This window comes from Eptatretus burgeri, chromosome 15 (genome assembly GCF_056783735.1).
Source record: "Eptatretus burgeri isolate ZD-2024b chromosome 15, Ebu_testis_v1, whole genome shotgun sequence".
NCBI classification, from domain to species: domain Eukaryota; kingdom Metazoa; phylum Chordata; class Myxini; order Myxiniformes; family Myxinidae; genus Eptatretus; species Eptatretus burgeri.
In genome coordinates this window covers 5,407,718-5,425,993 of record NC_140975.1, presented here as the reverse complement: position 1 = coordinate 5,425,993, position 18,276 = coordinate 5,407,718, and the positions used below count along the sequence as shown (strand labels likewise).

At 44.5% G+C, this 18,276-nt stretch overlaps 1 protein-coding gene across 1 annotated transcript; it reads right to left on the bottom strand.

Moving 5' to 3' along the window:
• Nucleotides 1-6,885: 6,885 nt before the first annotated feature.
• LOC147011388 (thread biopolymer filament subunit alpha) lies at nt 6,886-13,731 on the bottom strand. Its single transcript, XM_085858280.1, has 10 exons — nt 13,044-13,731; nt 10,374-10,591; nt 10,138-10,198; nt 9,794-9,889; nt 9,270-9,446; nt 9,053-9,178; nt 8,841-8,954; nt 8,459-8,565; nt 7,599-7,978; nt 6,886-7,226 (listed from the first exon to the last, which is right to left on the bottom strand). Exons 1-10 carry the CDS (start codon nt 13,668-13,670, stop codon nt 7,201-7,203), a joined length of 1,932 nt encoding a protein of 643 aa, XP_085714406.1. The 5' UTR covers nt 13,671-13,731; the 3' UTR covers nt 6,886-7,200.
• Nucleotides 13,732-18,276: the final 4,545 nt, after the last annotated feature.

The following is an 18,276-nucleotide window of genomic DNA, read 5'->3' as shown; positions in this document are numbered from 1 at the left end:
GGTTATTTATTTTGGGGGACACGAATACACTGAATGTCGCACTCAGGGATCCGAAGGTAAATCGTACTTGGGGAGAACTTACACATGTTGGCACACGAAAATTCGACGACTCGGGACGAGTCTGTAACAAGGGGAGGGGTAGTTCTATGGCTGTGGAAATTCGCAGAACACCATTAAGGTCCGTAGTTCAGTTAGATCGATAAGTCTGTGTTCAGTGAGATTTCCCCACCGTTGTTTAATGGGATTTATTCGTGTCACAGGGCTGTGATCCTTTGAGGTAGGTTTTTCTTTTTCTATCGTTATTTTGAACCAACCACATCTCCACCACCATTACAGCAACCAACATCACTCCCCTTAACCACAACACCAACCACAACCACGCCATCCTCACCACTCTACTAGCAACCGTCAACATCTCCACCCCACAAACATCTCCTCACCTTCGTTCCCAAAACGACGCCATCTTTGCGTCAGCAGCGGCGGGATCCGATCAAATGGCATCGCTGCAGGGAGAGGCAAGGGTTCTCTTGCTGTGCAGCGCAAGTCTGGTGATTTCTACCACGTCCGCTTTGTGTGGAAGCTTCGTCTCGGAGAATCGGATCCAGAGAGCCGGTGATCTCTACCATGTCCACTTTCCGCCCAGGGTCAAGGGTCAGAGAGCAAAGACCAAATCTCCTCTCCCTGGCCGTATATAAGGGTGAGCAGAACGGAGCTTCGAGCAGTCTGGAGGTGTCGGAGAGCCGAGTGGACCCCGAAGTCTGGAGAGAGTCAGTCGGGGAAAGCCAAGGAGCTGCGTGGAGACCACAGCCAGGAAGAGCTTGCCAGCGCCAAGGCAGTCCGAGGTGATCGGACCTCGGCACAGTTCGCGCATCGCTGAGGAGCGGACGGGGTCGTAAGAGCATCAACTCTTATAGAGCATCAACTCTTATGGAGCATCAACTCTTATAGAGCATCAACTCTTATCGAGCATCAACTCTATCGAGCATCAACTCTTATAGAGCATCAACTCTTATAGAGCATCAACTCTGACAGAGCACGAAAAGACCCGTTCGTTCCTCTCAACCACGTTGCCGGCCGGGGCCCGGATCACTTCGCCTTGGCAAGGCCGCAATCAGGCGCGGCTGTCTTAGTGGCCGTGGGAAACAGACGTCACGACCTGCCCATCGTCGCAAGGCCGCAATCAGGCGCGACTGTCCTAGTGGCCGTGGGAAACAGACGTCACGACCTGCCCATCGTCGCAAGGCCGCAATCAGGCGCGACTGTCCTTGTGGCCGTGGGAAACAGACGTCGCGACCTGCCCATCATCGCACCACGAGGGTGCGGGAAAGCCGCATCGGTCTCGCGAGCCCATTCGGTCAACCAAGGCTCACGCACTATAAAGGTCCACGGACCCTGTCTGCCACTCTCGTCTATGAGAGTGGCCCTTTCCTTCCTTTTGAGTGAATCTTGTGGCACCGTGTCCTGACAAATAAAAACTGTTAAGTAACTGTACATTAATAATAACCATATTCGGTTGTAGTGTTTGCCTGCTTTTGTTTGCCTGTATACGTGTTGGCTGTACATACGTGCATGGGTAAAACAAATGCGCTTTGTTCAAATGTACCCCGTTCATCGCGTCCTCCTTTCACCATATTGGAAATGCCATCTTGCATCGCGGAATAATTAGTGGGGTTTTAAATACCCGGTAAATAGAATCGGATCCGGCGAGGTCGGGCGATAATACCCGCTCGGTTATCACTGCAGAACGGAACGGACCGCTTAAGCGGTTCGTGTCCCAAGCCGACCTGCTTCGAGGTACGGCTGCCCGGTCGGCTCCCCGAGCAGGGACTTTGTTATATCGAGTTCGGCGAGTGACCCTATCTTGCGCGGGTAGACAATTTGCACGGCCGTGGTGGGGTTGAAGACCCACCCGTGACAGGGTTCCGGCGTTAGCTCCAGAAAGTCACGACTGAATTGTCCGTCCGGTGGGCGACGCGGTTGCGATTTGAGGTACGCGGCCGATCGCACGCCGGCGGACGCGAATTCGTAACAATATATATATATATATATATATATATATATATATATATATATATATATATATATATATATATATTCTTTCTCTCTCTCTCTCTCTCTCTCTCTCTCTCTCTCTCTCTCTCTCTCTCTCTCTCTCTCTCTCTCTCTCTCTCTCTCTCTCTCTCTCTCTCTCTCTCTCTCTCTCTCTCTCTCTCTCTCTCTCTTGCTCACTCACTCTGGTAGATATATTTATATATACATATGGTAGATATATTTATAGATATATATATATATAATATGTATGTATATATATTTTTTATTTATATGGCAGATATATAGCCATCTATTGGGACCATACTCTGTGCAGAGCATTGCTGCTGCCTAAGCAGTCTCCTTGGCTATTGGGCACAATCCTGGACAGGTCGCCACTCCGACGCAGGATACTAGCAAGCTGGCACTCATTTTGCCGATCTCAGGAGGATGACAGGCAGTCAACCCCACCTGGTATTGATTCAACAGCTGAGAGGGATTTGAATTCATGATCTTTGTATCCCAAGCCCACCACCCTCACCTTTAAGCCAACACCAGGTGTGTGTGTGTGTGTGTGTGTGTGTGTGTGTGTGTGTGTGTGTGTGTGTGTGTGTGTGTGTGTGTGTGTGTGTGTGTGTGTGTGTGTGTGTGTGTGTGTGTGTGTGTGTGTGTGTGTGTGTGTGTGTGTGTGTGTGTGTGTGTGTGTGACAGCTGTTTCTCGACAACCACTGGTCCGATCTCATTGAAACTTTCCACCTATATTGCTGGCGACCTGAGGATGTGCCTTTTCAAGGTTTGGTATTAATTGAACAAGTCCTTCCCAAGTTACGGTCATTTATTTACCAACCAATGACACGTTGCTGCGGCCATTTATTTACCAATCAATGACATGACACGTTGCTGTGTAGGCGTGGCTGCGTAGGCCGGTGCGCGGCCGGGCCGACGGTGACGTCACGGGCCGTGCCAGTTACATGGCAGTGAATGTCATGGCAAGCAAAGAGGGAGGTAAACTTTATTTTAATTGGTATTTTAATTAACTGTGTGTGTGGAAGTGTGGTGGTCGCGAGAATGCGAGAGCGAAGGAACGGCCTGTGTGTTTGTCGTTTCTGGCTCGCAGTTTGAAAGTTTTTTTGTTGTTTGCACGTACAGGCACTCACCTACGGGTATACACTAGTGTTATAAATATCCCTGCATGTACATACATGAAACTAAAGCATATGTACAGATTATGTACATATACAATACATTGTGTTTATAAATATACCTGGTATCATTACCCTCGCCGAAGGAGAGGGTATGGCATTCGGGTCCGTTTGTTTGTTTGTTTGTGTCTGTCTGTTTGTTACTTACGAAATCTTAAGATTTCGTACGTATATTGATGCGTTCCGTTTCTGTTTGTTTGTTACTTGCAAAATCTAAAGATTTCGTAAGTATATTGATGACTTCCGTTTCTGTTTGTTTGTTTGTTTGTTTGTAGGCACGATAACTCGAGAACGGAAGAAGCTACCAATGTCAAATTACACCACGTGATTCAGGAGGGTGATGGCTAGTGCTGATTAGATTTTGGTCAAAATCGGTCAAAGGTCAAACATCCCAAAAATGATAACTCGAGAATGGAAGAAGCTTCCAATGTCAAATTACACCACGTGATTCAGGAGGGTGATGGCTAGTGCTGATTAGATTTTGGTCAAAATCGGTCAAAGGTCAAACATCCCAAAAATGATAACTCGAGAATGGAAGAAGCTTCCAATGTCAAATTACACCACGTGATTCAGGAGGGTGATGGCTAGTGCTGATTAGATTTTGGTCAAAATCGGTCAAAGGTCAAACATCCCAAAAATGATAACTCGAGAATGGAAGAAGCTTCCAATGTCAAATTACACCACGTGATTCAGGAGAGTGGTGGCGAGCACTGATTAGATATTGGTCAAAATCGGTCAAAGGTCAAGGTCACAGTGAGGTCAAACATCCAAAACATTCGATTTTTGATGGTTTGGTACAGAATCATCATAGAAACTTCAGGTTTGTGTCGCTACCTTCTCTGGAGACAGCTTTTATTAGACAAGGTCAGAGGTCAAGTTGACGATTTCGTAATTACCAGTCTATGACTGCTTGTTTGTTTGTTTGTTTGTAGGCACGATAACTCGAGAACAGAAGAAGCTACCAATGTCAAATTACACCACGTGATTCAGGAGGGTGATGGCTAGTCCTGATTAGATTTTGGTCAAAATCGGTCAAAGGTCAAGGTCACAGTGAGGTCAAACATCCAAAAAATGATAACTCGAGAACGGAAGAAGATACCAATGTCAAATTACACCAGGTGATTCAGGAGGGTGGTGGCTAGCGCTGATTATATTTTGTTCAAAATCGGTCAAAGGTCAAGGTCACAGTGAGGTCAAACATCCAAAACATTCGATTTTTGATGGTTTGGTACAGAATCATCGTAGAAACTTCTGGTTTGCGTCGTTACCTTCTCTCGAGACAGCTTTTATTAGACAAGGTCAGAGGTCAAGCTGACGATTTCGTAAGTACCAGTCTATGACTGCTTGTTTGTTTGTTTGTTTGTTTGTTGGCACGATAACTCGAGAACGGAAGAAGCTACTAATGTCAAATTACACCACATGATTCAGGAGGGTGGTGGCTCGCGCTGATTAGATTTTGGTCAAAATCGGTAAAAGGTCAAGGTCACAGTGAGGTCAAACATAATTCCGTAAATTCACGTTGAGAAATGGAGTATTTTTGCTTCGCTCGACGTTACGAGTTCGTTTTAACTTCGATTTTAATTTTGTCTTCGGTTTTTGCGATCGCTTCGGACGCTTAAAACTCGGTTGTCGAAATTCTGGTAAAAATTGGATGTTTTGGAGACGTTTTAAGATTGTATAAAAAATATTTCACTTGACGCGTCACGGGTCGTCCCATGATGTAGTGCGCTCGAGCAGACGCGTCGTTGAGTTACGTTAAGGTGTAATTGCGTGGAGAAATGGAGATTTTTGCTTTGGTCGACGTTACGATTTTTGATGGTTTGATACAGAATCATCGTAGAAACGTCTGGTTTGCGTCGCTACCTTCTCCAGAGACAGCTTTTATTAGACAAGGTCAGAGGTCAAGTTGACGATTTCGTAAGTACCAGTCTATGACTGCTTGTTTGTTTGCGCAGAACTTTCGTGTTTTACTCCACAACCACTTGTCAAATTGAGACAAAATTTTCACCATTGGTGCAGCTACTTATGTGCAATGTTTTAATGATAATTATGATGTCATAGGTCACGTGCAGGGGCAGCCATTTTGGAAAAACAAAAAATTTGGACCTCTGTATCTCTGAAACTGCACCAAGGAAAAAATTGAAACTTGGTACAAGGCAAGTACTCATGGGGAATGGGTGTGGTGTTTTTTATGACATAATTACATAAGTAGAACGCTCTATCTGATCAGTATGAAAATTTTAAAGTCATCTCCTGATAAAATGATCCACGTTATTTTTTGATGACGTCAGTGGTCAAGTGATTCCGCAGCCTTTTTTTTCTTTCAAACCTTCAAAAAGCTTCTTCTCTGAAATGGCTGAACAGATCGAGGAGAAACTTTACACGTATGACCACCTATCCATGAGGAACAAAAAGGGGTCACATATATGACATCATAGGTCACATGGTTTGGCAGCCATACTGGATTTACCCGAAAACCTACAAAAATACTCCAATCTGTGCTGCTTCATGCAATGGTGGCACATGATTTTATTGGGGTGGCCAGCGAGCTGTCCAGCCAATGGGTGTAAAGCATTGAGGTGCAGTCAGGGCAGCTGAACACTGACCCAAATATATGTGATATTTTGAAGTTTAAAAAGGGAACAACTCTGTGAAACATTGACGAAACACCCTGAAACTTGAAATTGTTCTGTAACTTATCCTTACTATAATTCACAGACTGGTGTTTGTGTGTTTGTCATGCTACTCCTACAGTTCTGGGCTGATTACATCCAGACTTGCTACATATGATCAGCATGACCCTAATTAATGCATATGGGTGTTTTTATCTTTGCTGGTGGTCAATGGGGGGAGAGGGAGGGGACCTCATATTTGTTATGTTAATTTGTATCATATTGGGTTCCTCCAGGTGGGGGTGTTTCAAGTATCTATCATTTACAGTACAGTATTCAGTATTCCTGTCCCCATGCTTTCCAGTGCTGTGAGTTGTTTTGAATTTTAAGTAATATGTATGCTTTTGCTTCATTGTGTCACCAGGGTATTTTTTTGCTGATACAGAGCTGGCAGTAACATATCCACCGCCCAATTAAAGGTATGTGTCAGAAGAATGTGTTGCATGCTTGGAAAAAGGTCGCCCATTGGACGGGCACTCTGCTCGTTATTATAAAGCCAAGTACCAAGTTTCAATTGAATATGTTAAAGGGTATGGGGAAAATCGTCTGAAAAACCACAGCTTGGACGGACGGACAGACGGATGGACGGACAGACAGCAAACCAATAGTCCCTTCCAGTGAAACTGGTAGGGGACTAATAAACCAATGATATCGTATTTTTGAAAACTCTGCTCCCTGAGGTGGTCAGCATAACTTTGTTAACGTTCCATGAATAAAATATTTTGTTGGAATTGCTGGCTGTTGCAGACCAATACGAGCCAGGACAAAGTGTTTCATTCCACTTTCCCAAAGACAGTGTTTCATTCCCCCTTCCCCCAAAGTGTTTCATTCCCCTTTACCCCCCTTTGCCCTCTTGGAACTCTAAGACCATGCTACATCCCTGGATCACAATATTATTTTGTGATTTCCAATAAATTGCTGAATTACTGAATTTTGTGCGACCAATGAGCTGATCGCAACTGAGAGAAGACAAAACAACGATGTGCAATTATATTGACTTTATGAGTTTGATCAAAAGCAAATTCCACACAAACAACAAATTAAAATCATTTTCCAGCAAAAATAATCAACATAATATGAGCATTCCTCAACAATTCCCATATCATGCAACTTCACTGATTATTCCGACATTTTCAACAGGACAAGTGGAGAATCGCCCTTAGTTCCAGCTTGGATTAAGGAAAAGAATGTTCATGCTTGAATGGAATTTACAATCATCATCATCAACTTCATTTATGCACCAAACTAATGAGAACATTGAGGTCATTATCTTTTCTTTTTAAATATTGGATGAATCCTCAGTAGATCCGGGATGACGAACGAGCTGAAAAAACAAAAAACATCCAGTTAACACCAACGGCCGGAACATACATCAGGATGTGTTTGCAATGAGCCACACCAGACAAATACAAGGGAATCATTGCAAACCCTATTGCATTGTGACTGCACAATATGGTTAGTCAAACACTCAAGGGAGAGGGAGAATGGAGATCACTCATGGGAGGATGTTGCATGATGTTCACGCTCATTCATAGCTTCACAACTTGCTGGAAGCATCATCTAATCACCCACTCAAGGCTATCCAAGTAAAGCAGGAGAGCTTCAACAAGATGCTACAGATCAAATAATGATGAGCTACCACTTGGCAGACCCAGTCATTGCTCATTTACCTGCAAATCTGCACTCACTGTCTCACCTGAACTGTAGCTTTTCCTGCTGGTGCTGTAACCTGCACGGCTGGAGGAAAGTCCAAATCCTGCAGAGTATCCAGAACCAGAACCGTAACTGCCTCCTCCAACCGCGGCACCCATGGACATCCTGCTCATCGACATTCCCATCCCACCACCAAAACCACCACCAACACCATATCCTACAACACCACCTCCTGCACCGTATCCTACGCCACCACCTCCTCCCATGCTCCTGAAACCATAACCACCGACTCCAGCCAGGCCAGCTGCTCCAACACCAGCAGGAGCCATGGCATATGAAGCCCCACCACCAGGAGCTGCAGATAGACCACCTGGGAATGTTCCTGTGTTGGTGGTGATGGTGATTCCTCCACCATGCCTTATTCTGTAAAAAAAAGTACATAAAGAGTTTGATATCAATACCGGAATATAACTGATATGAGATGGTTTTGTTGAATGACATGCCCTCATTGAGAATATCTGAAGAACCACATTTATTATCTGATATCGCATTCTACCGTGGTCTTAGTCAGACCTTCTTAGCTCACCTATTCGAAGAACAGAGAGCTATAGCAATACCCCCGGCGTGAGCGTGAAAATGTTAAAGGTTTTGGTGCAAGTTATTTCCTTTCTAATGTTTTTATCTTCCACACTTTTTTTTACTGATTACAATATACAAATACATATATTGCTTTAAAATTATTTGGATCAGACTTCACTGCAATGCTTTATATGAATATTATTAGACTAGTCTTTTAAAAACGATAAATATATAAACAGGTGAGCATTGGGTGGCTTTGACACCAACACTCTGGTTATATTACCAATAATAAAACATCTCTCAATAATCATGTAACCATCGTACCTGGTCTCCTCACTGTCCAGCAGTTTCTTGTAAGCTGCAATCTCCACGTCCAGAGACATCTTGGTGGCCAGAAGGTCTTGGTAGTCTCTGGCATACTGTGTGATTTGCTAAAAAGGGATTGTGATCAATCGGAGGTGAATGATCAGGAGAGGAAGTTTGTATAATTTGCAGATGATTAATGAGTGATCGATATAATTCAGTTTCATTTCAATATTTCAACATTATTAGCAAAAATTTTACTTCTTCATGAACTTTATCCATGGATAAAAACACAGAAAATGAATATTATTATAAATCAAGGTCTTGTGAACAGGTGAGATGTGGGAGAGTGAACAGGTGAGATAATTGATAATTTTTGTGCAGACAAAGAAAACATCCTCACCTTCTTAATGACTTCTAAGTCCACCTTGAGGCTATTTATCTTGTTGGTCCATTCATCAGACTGTGTGTGGATGTTTGTCTCGATCACGGTAATCTCTCTCTCCATGTCTGTGTTCTGATTAGAAACAACAATTATTTTTATCATTATTTGTTTTGTGGTAATTAAGCAAACACAAGTCACAAGGTATACATGGAGAGCACCATGTGACGTACCTTCCTGTGGAGACGATCAATTTCACGGTGAACCGAGTCGATCTGGAGCTTGAACACGTGTATCTGTTCCTTGGCCTGGATGATAGCTTGAGGACCAGCCTGGACGGTGACGGCCATTTCTTGGATCTGGAAAAAGAAAAATCGATTCAAATAATCATCAAATATCTATTATGATTGAGAAGTATGTCATGTGTCCTCCTCACACAGTCATTCTTACCTTTGGCTGAACCTGGGCGAAGGCCTCCTCACGACTCTTAGTGGCAAGAACCTCGTAGTGGGTCTTCATCTCCTGCAAAGACGTGGTGAGATCTATAGCCTGGTTGGTGTTGTCCACCCTGATGGAATAGGCAGCTGTTGGTCCACCTGTGACGGTAGCCTGCACCTCACGTACACGCTGTGGGATGGGTGAAGGGTGGTGGTGGAGGGTGTTTGATGGAATTATTGCTTTAAATGCACATTTAAAATGTCATTCCAGAGACCTTTGATGTACATCACAATTTGAAGAGATATCACCTTCAGTTCAGTTTGCCTCGAGCAGTTTGGGAATTTTGATGTGATTGATCGAAATTAACATGGGAATGAGGATATCTTCAGCAGGGAGAGATCATCTTCCTTTATTCTTGAAAACACTGAATCAATATTCCAGGTTGAGTTACGAATCTGACAATCCCTAAACTCACAATCACACCGGGATGAAGGATCTTCTATTAAAGTGAGAAATTCTACATCAAAGGATCTTACGGCATTGTAGATCTGCTTGGTGGTGTTAATCTGTTCATCCAAACCCTGGACCTTTGTCTGCAGATCCACGATGGTCAAGTAGGTCTTGTCAATATTCTGAAAACATAAAAATATCAATAAATCATTTCATATCCTGTTTAGTCACGGAAAAATTTAACTTTCTCTTCTGATTGTACCTTGACTCACCTGTCAGGTATTCATTGATAACCATTATCGACTCAATTTGTCAATTCAGGACATTTTATTACAAATGTTGCACCATTAATCATCACTCATCACCAAGTTGAACCACGTGGTGCTCATCAGTCCTGGATGATCTACCATGGTTTGAATTTACCACTTACATCTTTGTTTGTGTTCCAGTCTGTCTCCAGTGTCCGTGTGACTTCCACTTGTTCTTCATATCTGCAGAAGATTTTCATAGTAATGAGGAAATTATTCCATGACATGAAAATGACATCAAACAAGGTGGTATCTGCAGAAGTGAGAGGACATTCGAGCTGCAGTTCTTCCTTGAGATGAACCTTAACTCAATAATGGGAATGACCATGCATAATGTCCGTCTGGTGTTGTTGTTTACTTGGTGGTAATGTCGTTGATGATGGTGGTCAGGTGATCAATCTCAGAATGAAGTGCCGTGTTGGTGGTCCTCAGGTCTTCAATCTGTGTGTTGTAGGTCGCCGTCACTGTGCTTGCCACCACTGCTGTGTTCACGGGGCCTTCTGGAGTGTCACTGGGGTTGGTGATCATGGAGATCTGAGCTTTCAGGATGGCGTTGTGTTGTTCCAATGTACGCACCTGGGGTGTTGGGGGAGGGGTATAAAGGGGACAATTTGGTGATCCCGAGGTGCAGAAAGAGATGAAGGTCGTTTCAAGGACTGCTCACAAGCAAGTAAGTCAAAGGATGTTCCAGAATATTAATAACTAGACAATTTAAATTACTGATTTTTTTTTGGAATTGAATGAACATCAATATTGATATAAATTTGTGAAGATGCAATGTTAGCATCACAGGAGTGATTGATGGGAAGTATTCACCAAATTTAATCAATTGTGTTGAAATCCACTCAGTATGCCAATCACTAGTCGAAGTTAATTACCGAGGTACCAAGCTGTGCTCTGCCTGGGGGAGGGGGGGGGGCGAGACAGCCGCCATCCGGTTCGTGAAAGACTTTTTCGGGCAAAAAAAATGCCTAATCTGCAAATGTCATTGGTGGAACCGCTCACAAAATTTCCTCATTCTGATTTAAACCCAACCACTCCACATATTCATTCGAACAGCATCAATCCAATCACAAATGAATACGTTACAAACACTCATGCGGTTAATGAAGAGAAACACTGTTCTGACGTTATATCCTGATCGGGAGCAGCTTTGTACGGATCGAAAGTCAAAATCATAAATATATTGAGGTCTTTAAGAAATAAGAGAGTATCTTCGGAGGGTATCGAATATGTCTGGAATAAATCGTGGATCGTTCACATATTTTTCAGACTTGACGAATCCAAATGATACATTGGCACTTCTCAAAAATATATGGGATCATCGCTAAGTTGAAACACCTGGTTCTTCATTTCGAATGACAGATATCTGTCAGGGCATTCCTGATGAGATCCAGGAGAACGAGGGCTATCACCGAGGATGCCACCAAAGATTTACCCTGAACCTACACAGGTTAACAGCTCATAAACCACCTAACGATCCTGAAGCTCCTGGACCATCTACCAGCCACAGCCAAGAAGGAAGGGTGAAGCCCAAGAAAGCATCAGAAAAGATCATTTTTGAACCTGATTGTATTTTCTGCAATACTGAAGGCCGAATCCATGTGAAAAAGGTGGGCATCGACACAAAGGAAGGCACCTCTTCATTTGAACGTGATGGATGGCAGAAAGTGCTGCAAACGGCAGAAGAGAACAATCATGAGTGGCTCTTAAGGTGAATCCGAGGATTTGATTTGGTTGCAGCAGAGGCCCAATACCATCCAAAATGCAGAAAGCAGGACACAGCCAATCCTGCACATTGGAGGAGTGGCAAACCGGAGGTTGTAGCTCAACAAGCAGCATTGGAAGCTGCACATGAAGCATGCTTCAATCATGTGGCAAAGTACGTAGACGAGACAATAATCATTGGACATAAAGGAGTACAGCTATCTTTGTTGCGTCTCCTCTACATTGCAAAGCTGGATGAGACGCAATTCCCCAATCCAAACTATCGTGCTGACAGACTTAAACGCAAACTAGAAACTCATCCTGTTCTGGGTCCTAAGCTAGCCTTCACCAAAGTAGAACCAGATGACAACACCTGGCCATGTTACCTGGTCGACAGCACCGACATCACACTTGGTGAAGCAATCCGTGAAGCATATCAGTGAACTTGGAGATGATGACACATCTGATGATGAACTTGGAGATACTGATGAATGCGACCACTCTAGCCTCGACTCCAATTCTGACTAAGACTGATTCTGACACTCCTGCAGGAGTCAAACTGGATGTACGAACTGTAGTTACAGGAGATAATTTGGAGATAGTCCTCTGTGGAATGCCATAACAAAATGGCATTGTATGAATCATCACAAGTGCTCCTTGTATAATGAAAGGTTGCTAGCATAGTTTGATAAGCGGTGGACAATCAATATATAAAATGTCCATTTTAGTAGCATTATTCTTTCTTCAGATATTCCAAGGTGGAATACGATGACTTAGTACTCAACTTAAAAAATAGCAACTGAATTAGAATAAGCAGATATTAGTTATTAATGATTAGAAACATTTTATTTGAATGATTAATTTACAATTTTGTCACAGGTTTTGGCTGTTATATATAATTATCTATGATTTTGGCGGCCAGTTTGGACGCCATCTTGAATATCGTCAGAATGCCGGGAATTTTTTTTTGTAAACATCTCAAATGTGTCATAGGATCATAAAGGGAAGCTAAAAAAGTTGGTTTAGTAGAGTCCTAAGGGTGGGGGGGTGCACAGATACCCTCCGTAGATACTTGAGTAAAACCTCCCACCCTTCGGACACTGGCTGGGACCCCAAAACGTTCCAAAAAATGTTTGGTGGGGCTCGTCCCAAAACTGAGTGAGTAGTTTGGGGACCGATGGAGGAACAGACACTCCTGCTTTATAATATAGATGATGGAATTAGAATGACTGAAAGCAACAGATATTGATACAGTGAGGAATGTTGCTTCCGCTGAAGCAAACACATTGAAATTGTTTAATGTTATTCAATATCACCTTACCTGATCCACCAGATTAGCAAATTTGGTGTTGAGGGTCTGCAGGTCCTGCTTCTCCCGGATGCGAGTGTGTTGGACTGTGTCAGGAGATGGAAGAGTTGCCGGATCTATGTAACCAGGTCCGAGGGGACCTCCGAGAGGACCTCCGAAGGGACCACCAAATGGGCCACCAAATGAGGGACCAGCAGTGCTTGGCAGGAAGCTGTAATTGACGCCATATCCTCCAACGCTGGTTCCCGGGCCTCCAACACGAGTGCGGAAAGCAGAGGTGATGGCATGCAAGGCCTTTCCTGCTCCGACACCTCGCAAGCTAACAGGAAGCCCCGCCGTACCGGACAGAGAGAGGCCACCAACTCCCATTCCAGATCTGTAGCCGCTCACCATGCTGCCCCCAAGCACTCGAGAAAGACCGGTTCCACCAACCGATCGGCCGAAACCAGCACTCGCTGCTCCTCCAGCACCACCTTGGAATCCCAGTACCCTCGAGATCCCACCGCTTGAGTAAGTCGTACCATAACGAACCGACCCTCCACCGACTTTGTGTGAGGAACCTTGGCTGTAGCTCACACCCTGTCCTCCTCGGCTGACACTCTTGGTGTAACTCGAGCTGACTGTTTGGGAGATCGACATCTTGGTTGAGCTCCTTTTCCTGCTTCCACTGCAAACTCTGAGGTCCCTGCCATGTGCTGTTCTCCTGTACCTTATATAGCCCCAGCAAGGGTATACCTCATCCAGGTGAGCTCACATGAAATGCAAAGGAGAAAACTTTTGTTGTGCCAAAATGCTTTTGGATCAAACCTCCAAACACCTTGCGGGTAACAAATCTGGGAGATGATGATTACTCACACCTGGAATTGTATTCCCTTCACAATTTTGATCCCAAATATTAAATGAAGGTAAAAATCGATATGAAATACTGGATGAGACTTAAGTTTTGTTTGAATTGTAGTTTTTGTCGTTTTGCAAATGTTCCTCATCTTCACCTCGTCATCGGTATTAAAGTTTCTAATTGTCAAAACTCTTCGAGCATCATCACATGAGATACAAAATTGATTTTAAACAACAACGATATTGATTTATTACATGTGCACATGGATATTCTGTTTAGATTGAGTCGTGAATGGCTGCTCCATGGGGTTGATGAGTACTGCCCTTTTACACTACAAAGACCGTGTTAGGTCGAGCATAATTACCTCAACCACCGAAGGTCTACGGTTAAGTTACGGTTACGGTTAAGTTACGGTTAAGTTACTCTTGCCAAAGGATGTGTATTGCATTTGAGTCCGTTTGTCCGTTTGTTTGTTTGTTACTTGGCAAAAAAATGTTGTTTTTTTGACAAGTATGTTGATCGCCTCTGTTTGTGTGTTTGTTTGTGTGTTTGTCTGTCCGCTCACCTTCAGCCCAAACTGCTCAACCGATGCTTCTGAAATTTTCAGCAATTAATGGCACCAACCCTGCGAAGGTCCGGCATTGAAGTTTCTTAAAATTCGGTCGACTGAAAAGGTCTACATAGGCCAATAGGCCAATTTGAGCCAAGTTTTCTAAAATCCTCTAATTTCATCCGATTTACTTGAAATTTGAACAGGATTTGCATATCAGGTCAATAATTCAATCACCTATTACTTTTGAGGTTATCATTGGACAAAAGATCAACATAGGCCAGAAGGTCAACCCAAAATCGGCCAAGTTTTTAAATTGTTTCTCAAATTGTCCATTTTCATCTGATTGACTTGAAATTTGAAGACCATTTGCAGATGACGTCGCTGAACTCAACCACCTATTAATTTTGAGGTCAACAGAGACAAAAAGGTCAAAACAGGCCACATTTCTAAAATCCTCAATTTTCATCCGATTGACTTGATATTTGAAGACCCTTTGCACATGACATCACTGAACTCAACCACCTATTAATTTTGAGGTCAACAGAGACAAAAAGGTCAAAACAGGCCACATTTCTAAAATCCTCAATTTTCATCTGATTGACTTGATATTTGAAGACCCTTTGCATATGACGTCGCTGAACTCAACCACCTATTAATTTTGAGGTCAACAGAGACAAAAAGGTCAAAACAGGCCACATTTCTAAAATCCTCAATTTTCATCAGATTGACTTGACATTTGAAGACCCTTTGCATATGACGTCGCTGAACTCAACCACCTATTAATTTTGAGGTCAACAGAGACAAAAAGGTCAAAACAGGCCACATTTCTAAAATTCTCAATTTTCATCAGATTGACTTGATATTTGAAGACCCTTTGCATATGACGTCGCTGAACTCAACCACCTATTAATTTTGAGGTCAACAGAGACAAAAAGGTCAAAACAGGCCACATTTCTAAAATCCTCAATTTTCATCAGATTGACTTGAAATTTGAAAAGCATTTTCATGTCAGGTCGCTGAATTCAATTACCAATTAATTTTAAGGTCAAAAGGTCAACACAGGCCGAATTTCTAAAATTGATACAGGTCAGGTCAGGTATGGGAGCATGCGCCAGAGCAGCGCGTCGCTGCATCCACTTTACACCGGTACTCCAGGAGTTCCATCTGGCCATCCCCCAGGCAGATGCCAAGCCCATCCCCATCTCCTTGAGATGCTGATCAACCTGCTGCAACCATGAGGTACCTGGTCGGCCCATTAGCCTCCTCCACTCACGAGACTCCCTTGCTGAGAGAATCCGGTGAGCAGGATCAGCTTCAGAAAAACGAGCCACATGTCCATACAGCAGCAGCTGACGCTCACGGACTATGCAGGTAACGAATCTCATTTGAGTCTCTCTCAGCAACCGCTCATTGGACACAAAGTCCAACCAGCGATAGCCAAGGATTCTCCGAAGAGACCTGGTACCAAAGGAATTAAGTCTCCATCTTAGATCATTGGTCAGAGTCCAAGTCTCACATCCATAGAGCAAGACTGGAATCACCAAGGACCTGAAGATTCGGAGTTTCGTCCTCCCGCACAGTACCGGCAGCGCCACACCCCATTATCCAGTGAATCCATGACTCCCCAGGCCCGACCCAGATGTCTATTGACCTCTGACTCACAGCCAGCAGAGACATGAACATCAAAAACATATCTAAAGTCTCCGCAAAGGTGACTGTATCATCTGCGAAATCAAAATCAGAGATCTTGACTTTCCCAAACGATGCACCGCAGCTTGATCTCGCCGACATCCTCCCCAGAATCCAGTCCATACAAGTGCTGAAAGTGTGAGGGCCAGTACACACCCCTGACAAACTCCAGTAACAAGTGGAAATAAGTCAGATATGGTATCACCACATCTCACAGCACTCTCAGTACCAGAGTGGAGTTCAGACATCAGATCATTCAGGTTTGGTGGCACCCCACACAGACCAAGAATCCTCCAGAGGGCATCCCGATTGACTGAATCGAATGCTTTACAGAGATCAACATAGGCTGCAAGCGGCCCCTGCCGAAACTCTCGTCTGCGCTCGGTGAGGACCCGAAGAGCAAGGATACGGTCAATCGTTGACCTCTTTGGTGTAAAGCCTGACTTCTCTGGATGCTGGTGCTCAAGCAGATAGTGGTGAACCCTATCAAGAATTATCCGAGCAAAGACCTTGCCCGGCGCTGAGAGCAGCGTCACCCCTCGGTATTTGTTGCAGTCTTGGCGATCACCCTTCCCTTTCCAGAGACGGACAACAAGGCCCTCTTCCAGTCAGTTGGAATGATGCCTGTGTTCCAGTAAGAGCACAGAACTCCGTGTAATGACACGAGTGCAGCATTTTCACCAGCCTTGAGAAGTTCAGCATGGATGCCACAGATCTCTGCAGCTTTACCCCATTTCAACCGGTTCACCGCAGCCTGGGTTTCCACAAGTGAAGGTGGATCACAGTTGATATGAGGATCAGCAACAGGGATTGTAAAACTCCTGATGTCCAACTCAACAGCTGGTGGATCAGCCTGGTACAACCGCTCAAAGTAACCGGCCCAGCGGGCCTTCACTTTGGACTCCTCTTCAAAGAGCGTACCACACTCTGCTCTAACTGCAGTACACCGAGGAATGGGCTTGGATGAATGCAATGCACAAATTCCCTTGTAAGCAGAACGAAGATCACTTGACCACAAGTGATGCTCTACCACCTCACAGATTCCTCGCACATAGGCCGCCTTGTCCACCCTGCATGCACATACAGTTTTACGCCTCAGCTCCCTGAACAGCTCAGCTCTGACATTCAGCCTGGCCCTGCGACTCGGGTCAATGGTATCCAGTGTCCCTTGAGAGCCAAAATTCTTCTTTGCCCTACGGTGAATTCCAAGACATCCACCGGCAACATCAAGGATGGTGGTCTTGAAGGCACTCCACAACTCTTCAGGACCTCCCGAAGCACCCAGACCACCCAAATCTCCACTCAGCTTGTTCGCAAACTCCTCAGCTACCCTCTCATCCTTGAGCTTGCCAACATGCAGCCTAGGCTGGGATGGTACCATTTTCTTGGATTTAAGGTGCTACTTCAGAGTTGTTACAACAAGCTGGTGGTCATTATTGAGGAACTGAGCACTCCAGTAGACCCTGCAGTTCTGGATCATCCTCCAGCGATCATCAACGAGCACATGGTCAATCTCCTTTGCCACACCGCCAGCGTTGGAATCCCAATTCCATCTATGAGCTTTTGGGCGCTGAAACCATGAACCAGCTCCCCTAAGTCAATGACTTCTTGCAAGGTCAAGGAACTAAGTGCTATTCTGGTTCATAGTTCCAGACCCATGGGGACCAACACGCGTCTCATAACCATCCTTATCAGTTCCAGTCGATGCATTGAAATCCCCCAAGACTAGAAGTGTATCTCGTCTGGGGCACTGATCAACCACAGACTCGAGCGTGGCATCGTATGTGTCCTTCACGGTGAGATCACTCGCCTCAGTCGGAGCATAAACAGAGACCAGTGAAACAACACCCAAGGAGTGACAAATCCTTAGTCTCATAATACGCTCATTGACCGGTGTTACCTCAATTGTCATTGGAGTCAGCTTATTGGACACAGCTACAGAAACTCCTTGGGTATGGTAACCATCAGAGCGACCAGACCAACAGTAGGTGAAACCACCCACCATGATCTCGCCACAATCCGGTCTCCGAACCTCAGAGAGAGCTGCAATCCCGATGTCCAAACGCTTGAGCTCAGATGATAACAGAGACAGGTGATCATCCTCTCTTAGGGATAGGACTTACCAGGCATCCACGCGATGGGACCGCCTCAGGTTAACCCAAGGA

What these genes read in the sequence shown, in the direction of transcription:
- LOC147011388 (XM_085858280.1), bottom strand. Translation starts at nt 13,670, where the DNA reads ATGTCGATCTCCCAAACAGTCAGCTCGAGTTACACCAAGAGTGTCAGC. An exon ending in ACTGGAACACAAACAAAGAT is followed by an intron (nt 9,890 to 10,137) that starts GTAAGTGGTAAA and finishes TTATGTTTTCAG; the next exon opens with AATATTGACAAGACCTACTT. An exon ending in CCAAGCAGATCTACAATGCC is followed by an intron (nt 9,447 to 9,793) that starts GTAAGATCCTTT and finishes CCCATCCCACAG; the next exon opens with CGTGTACGTGAGGTGCAGGC.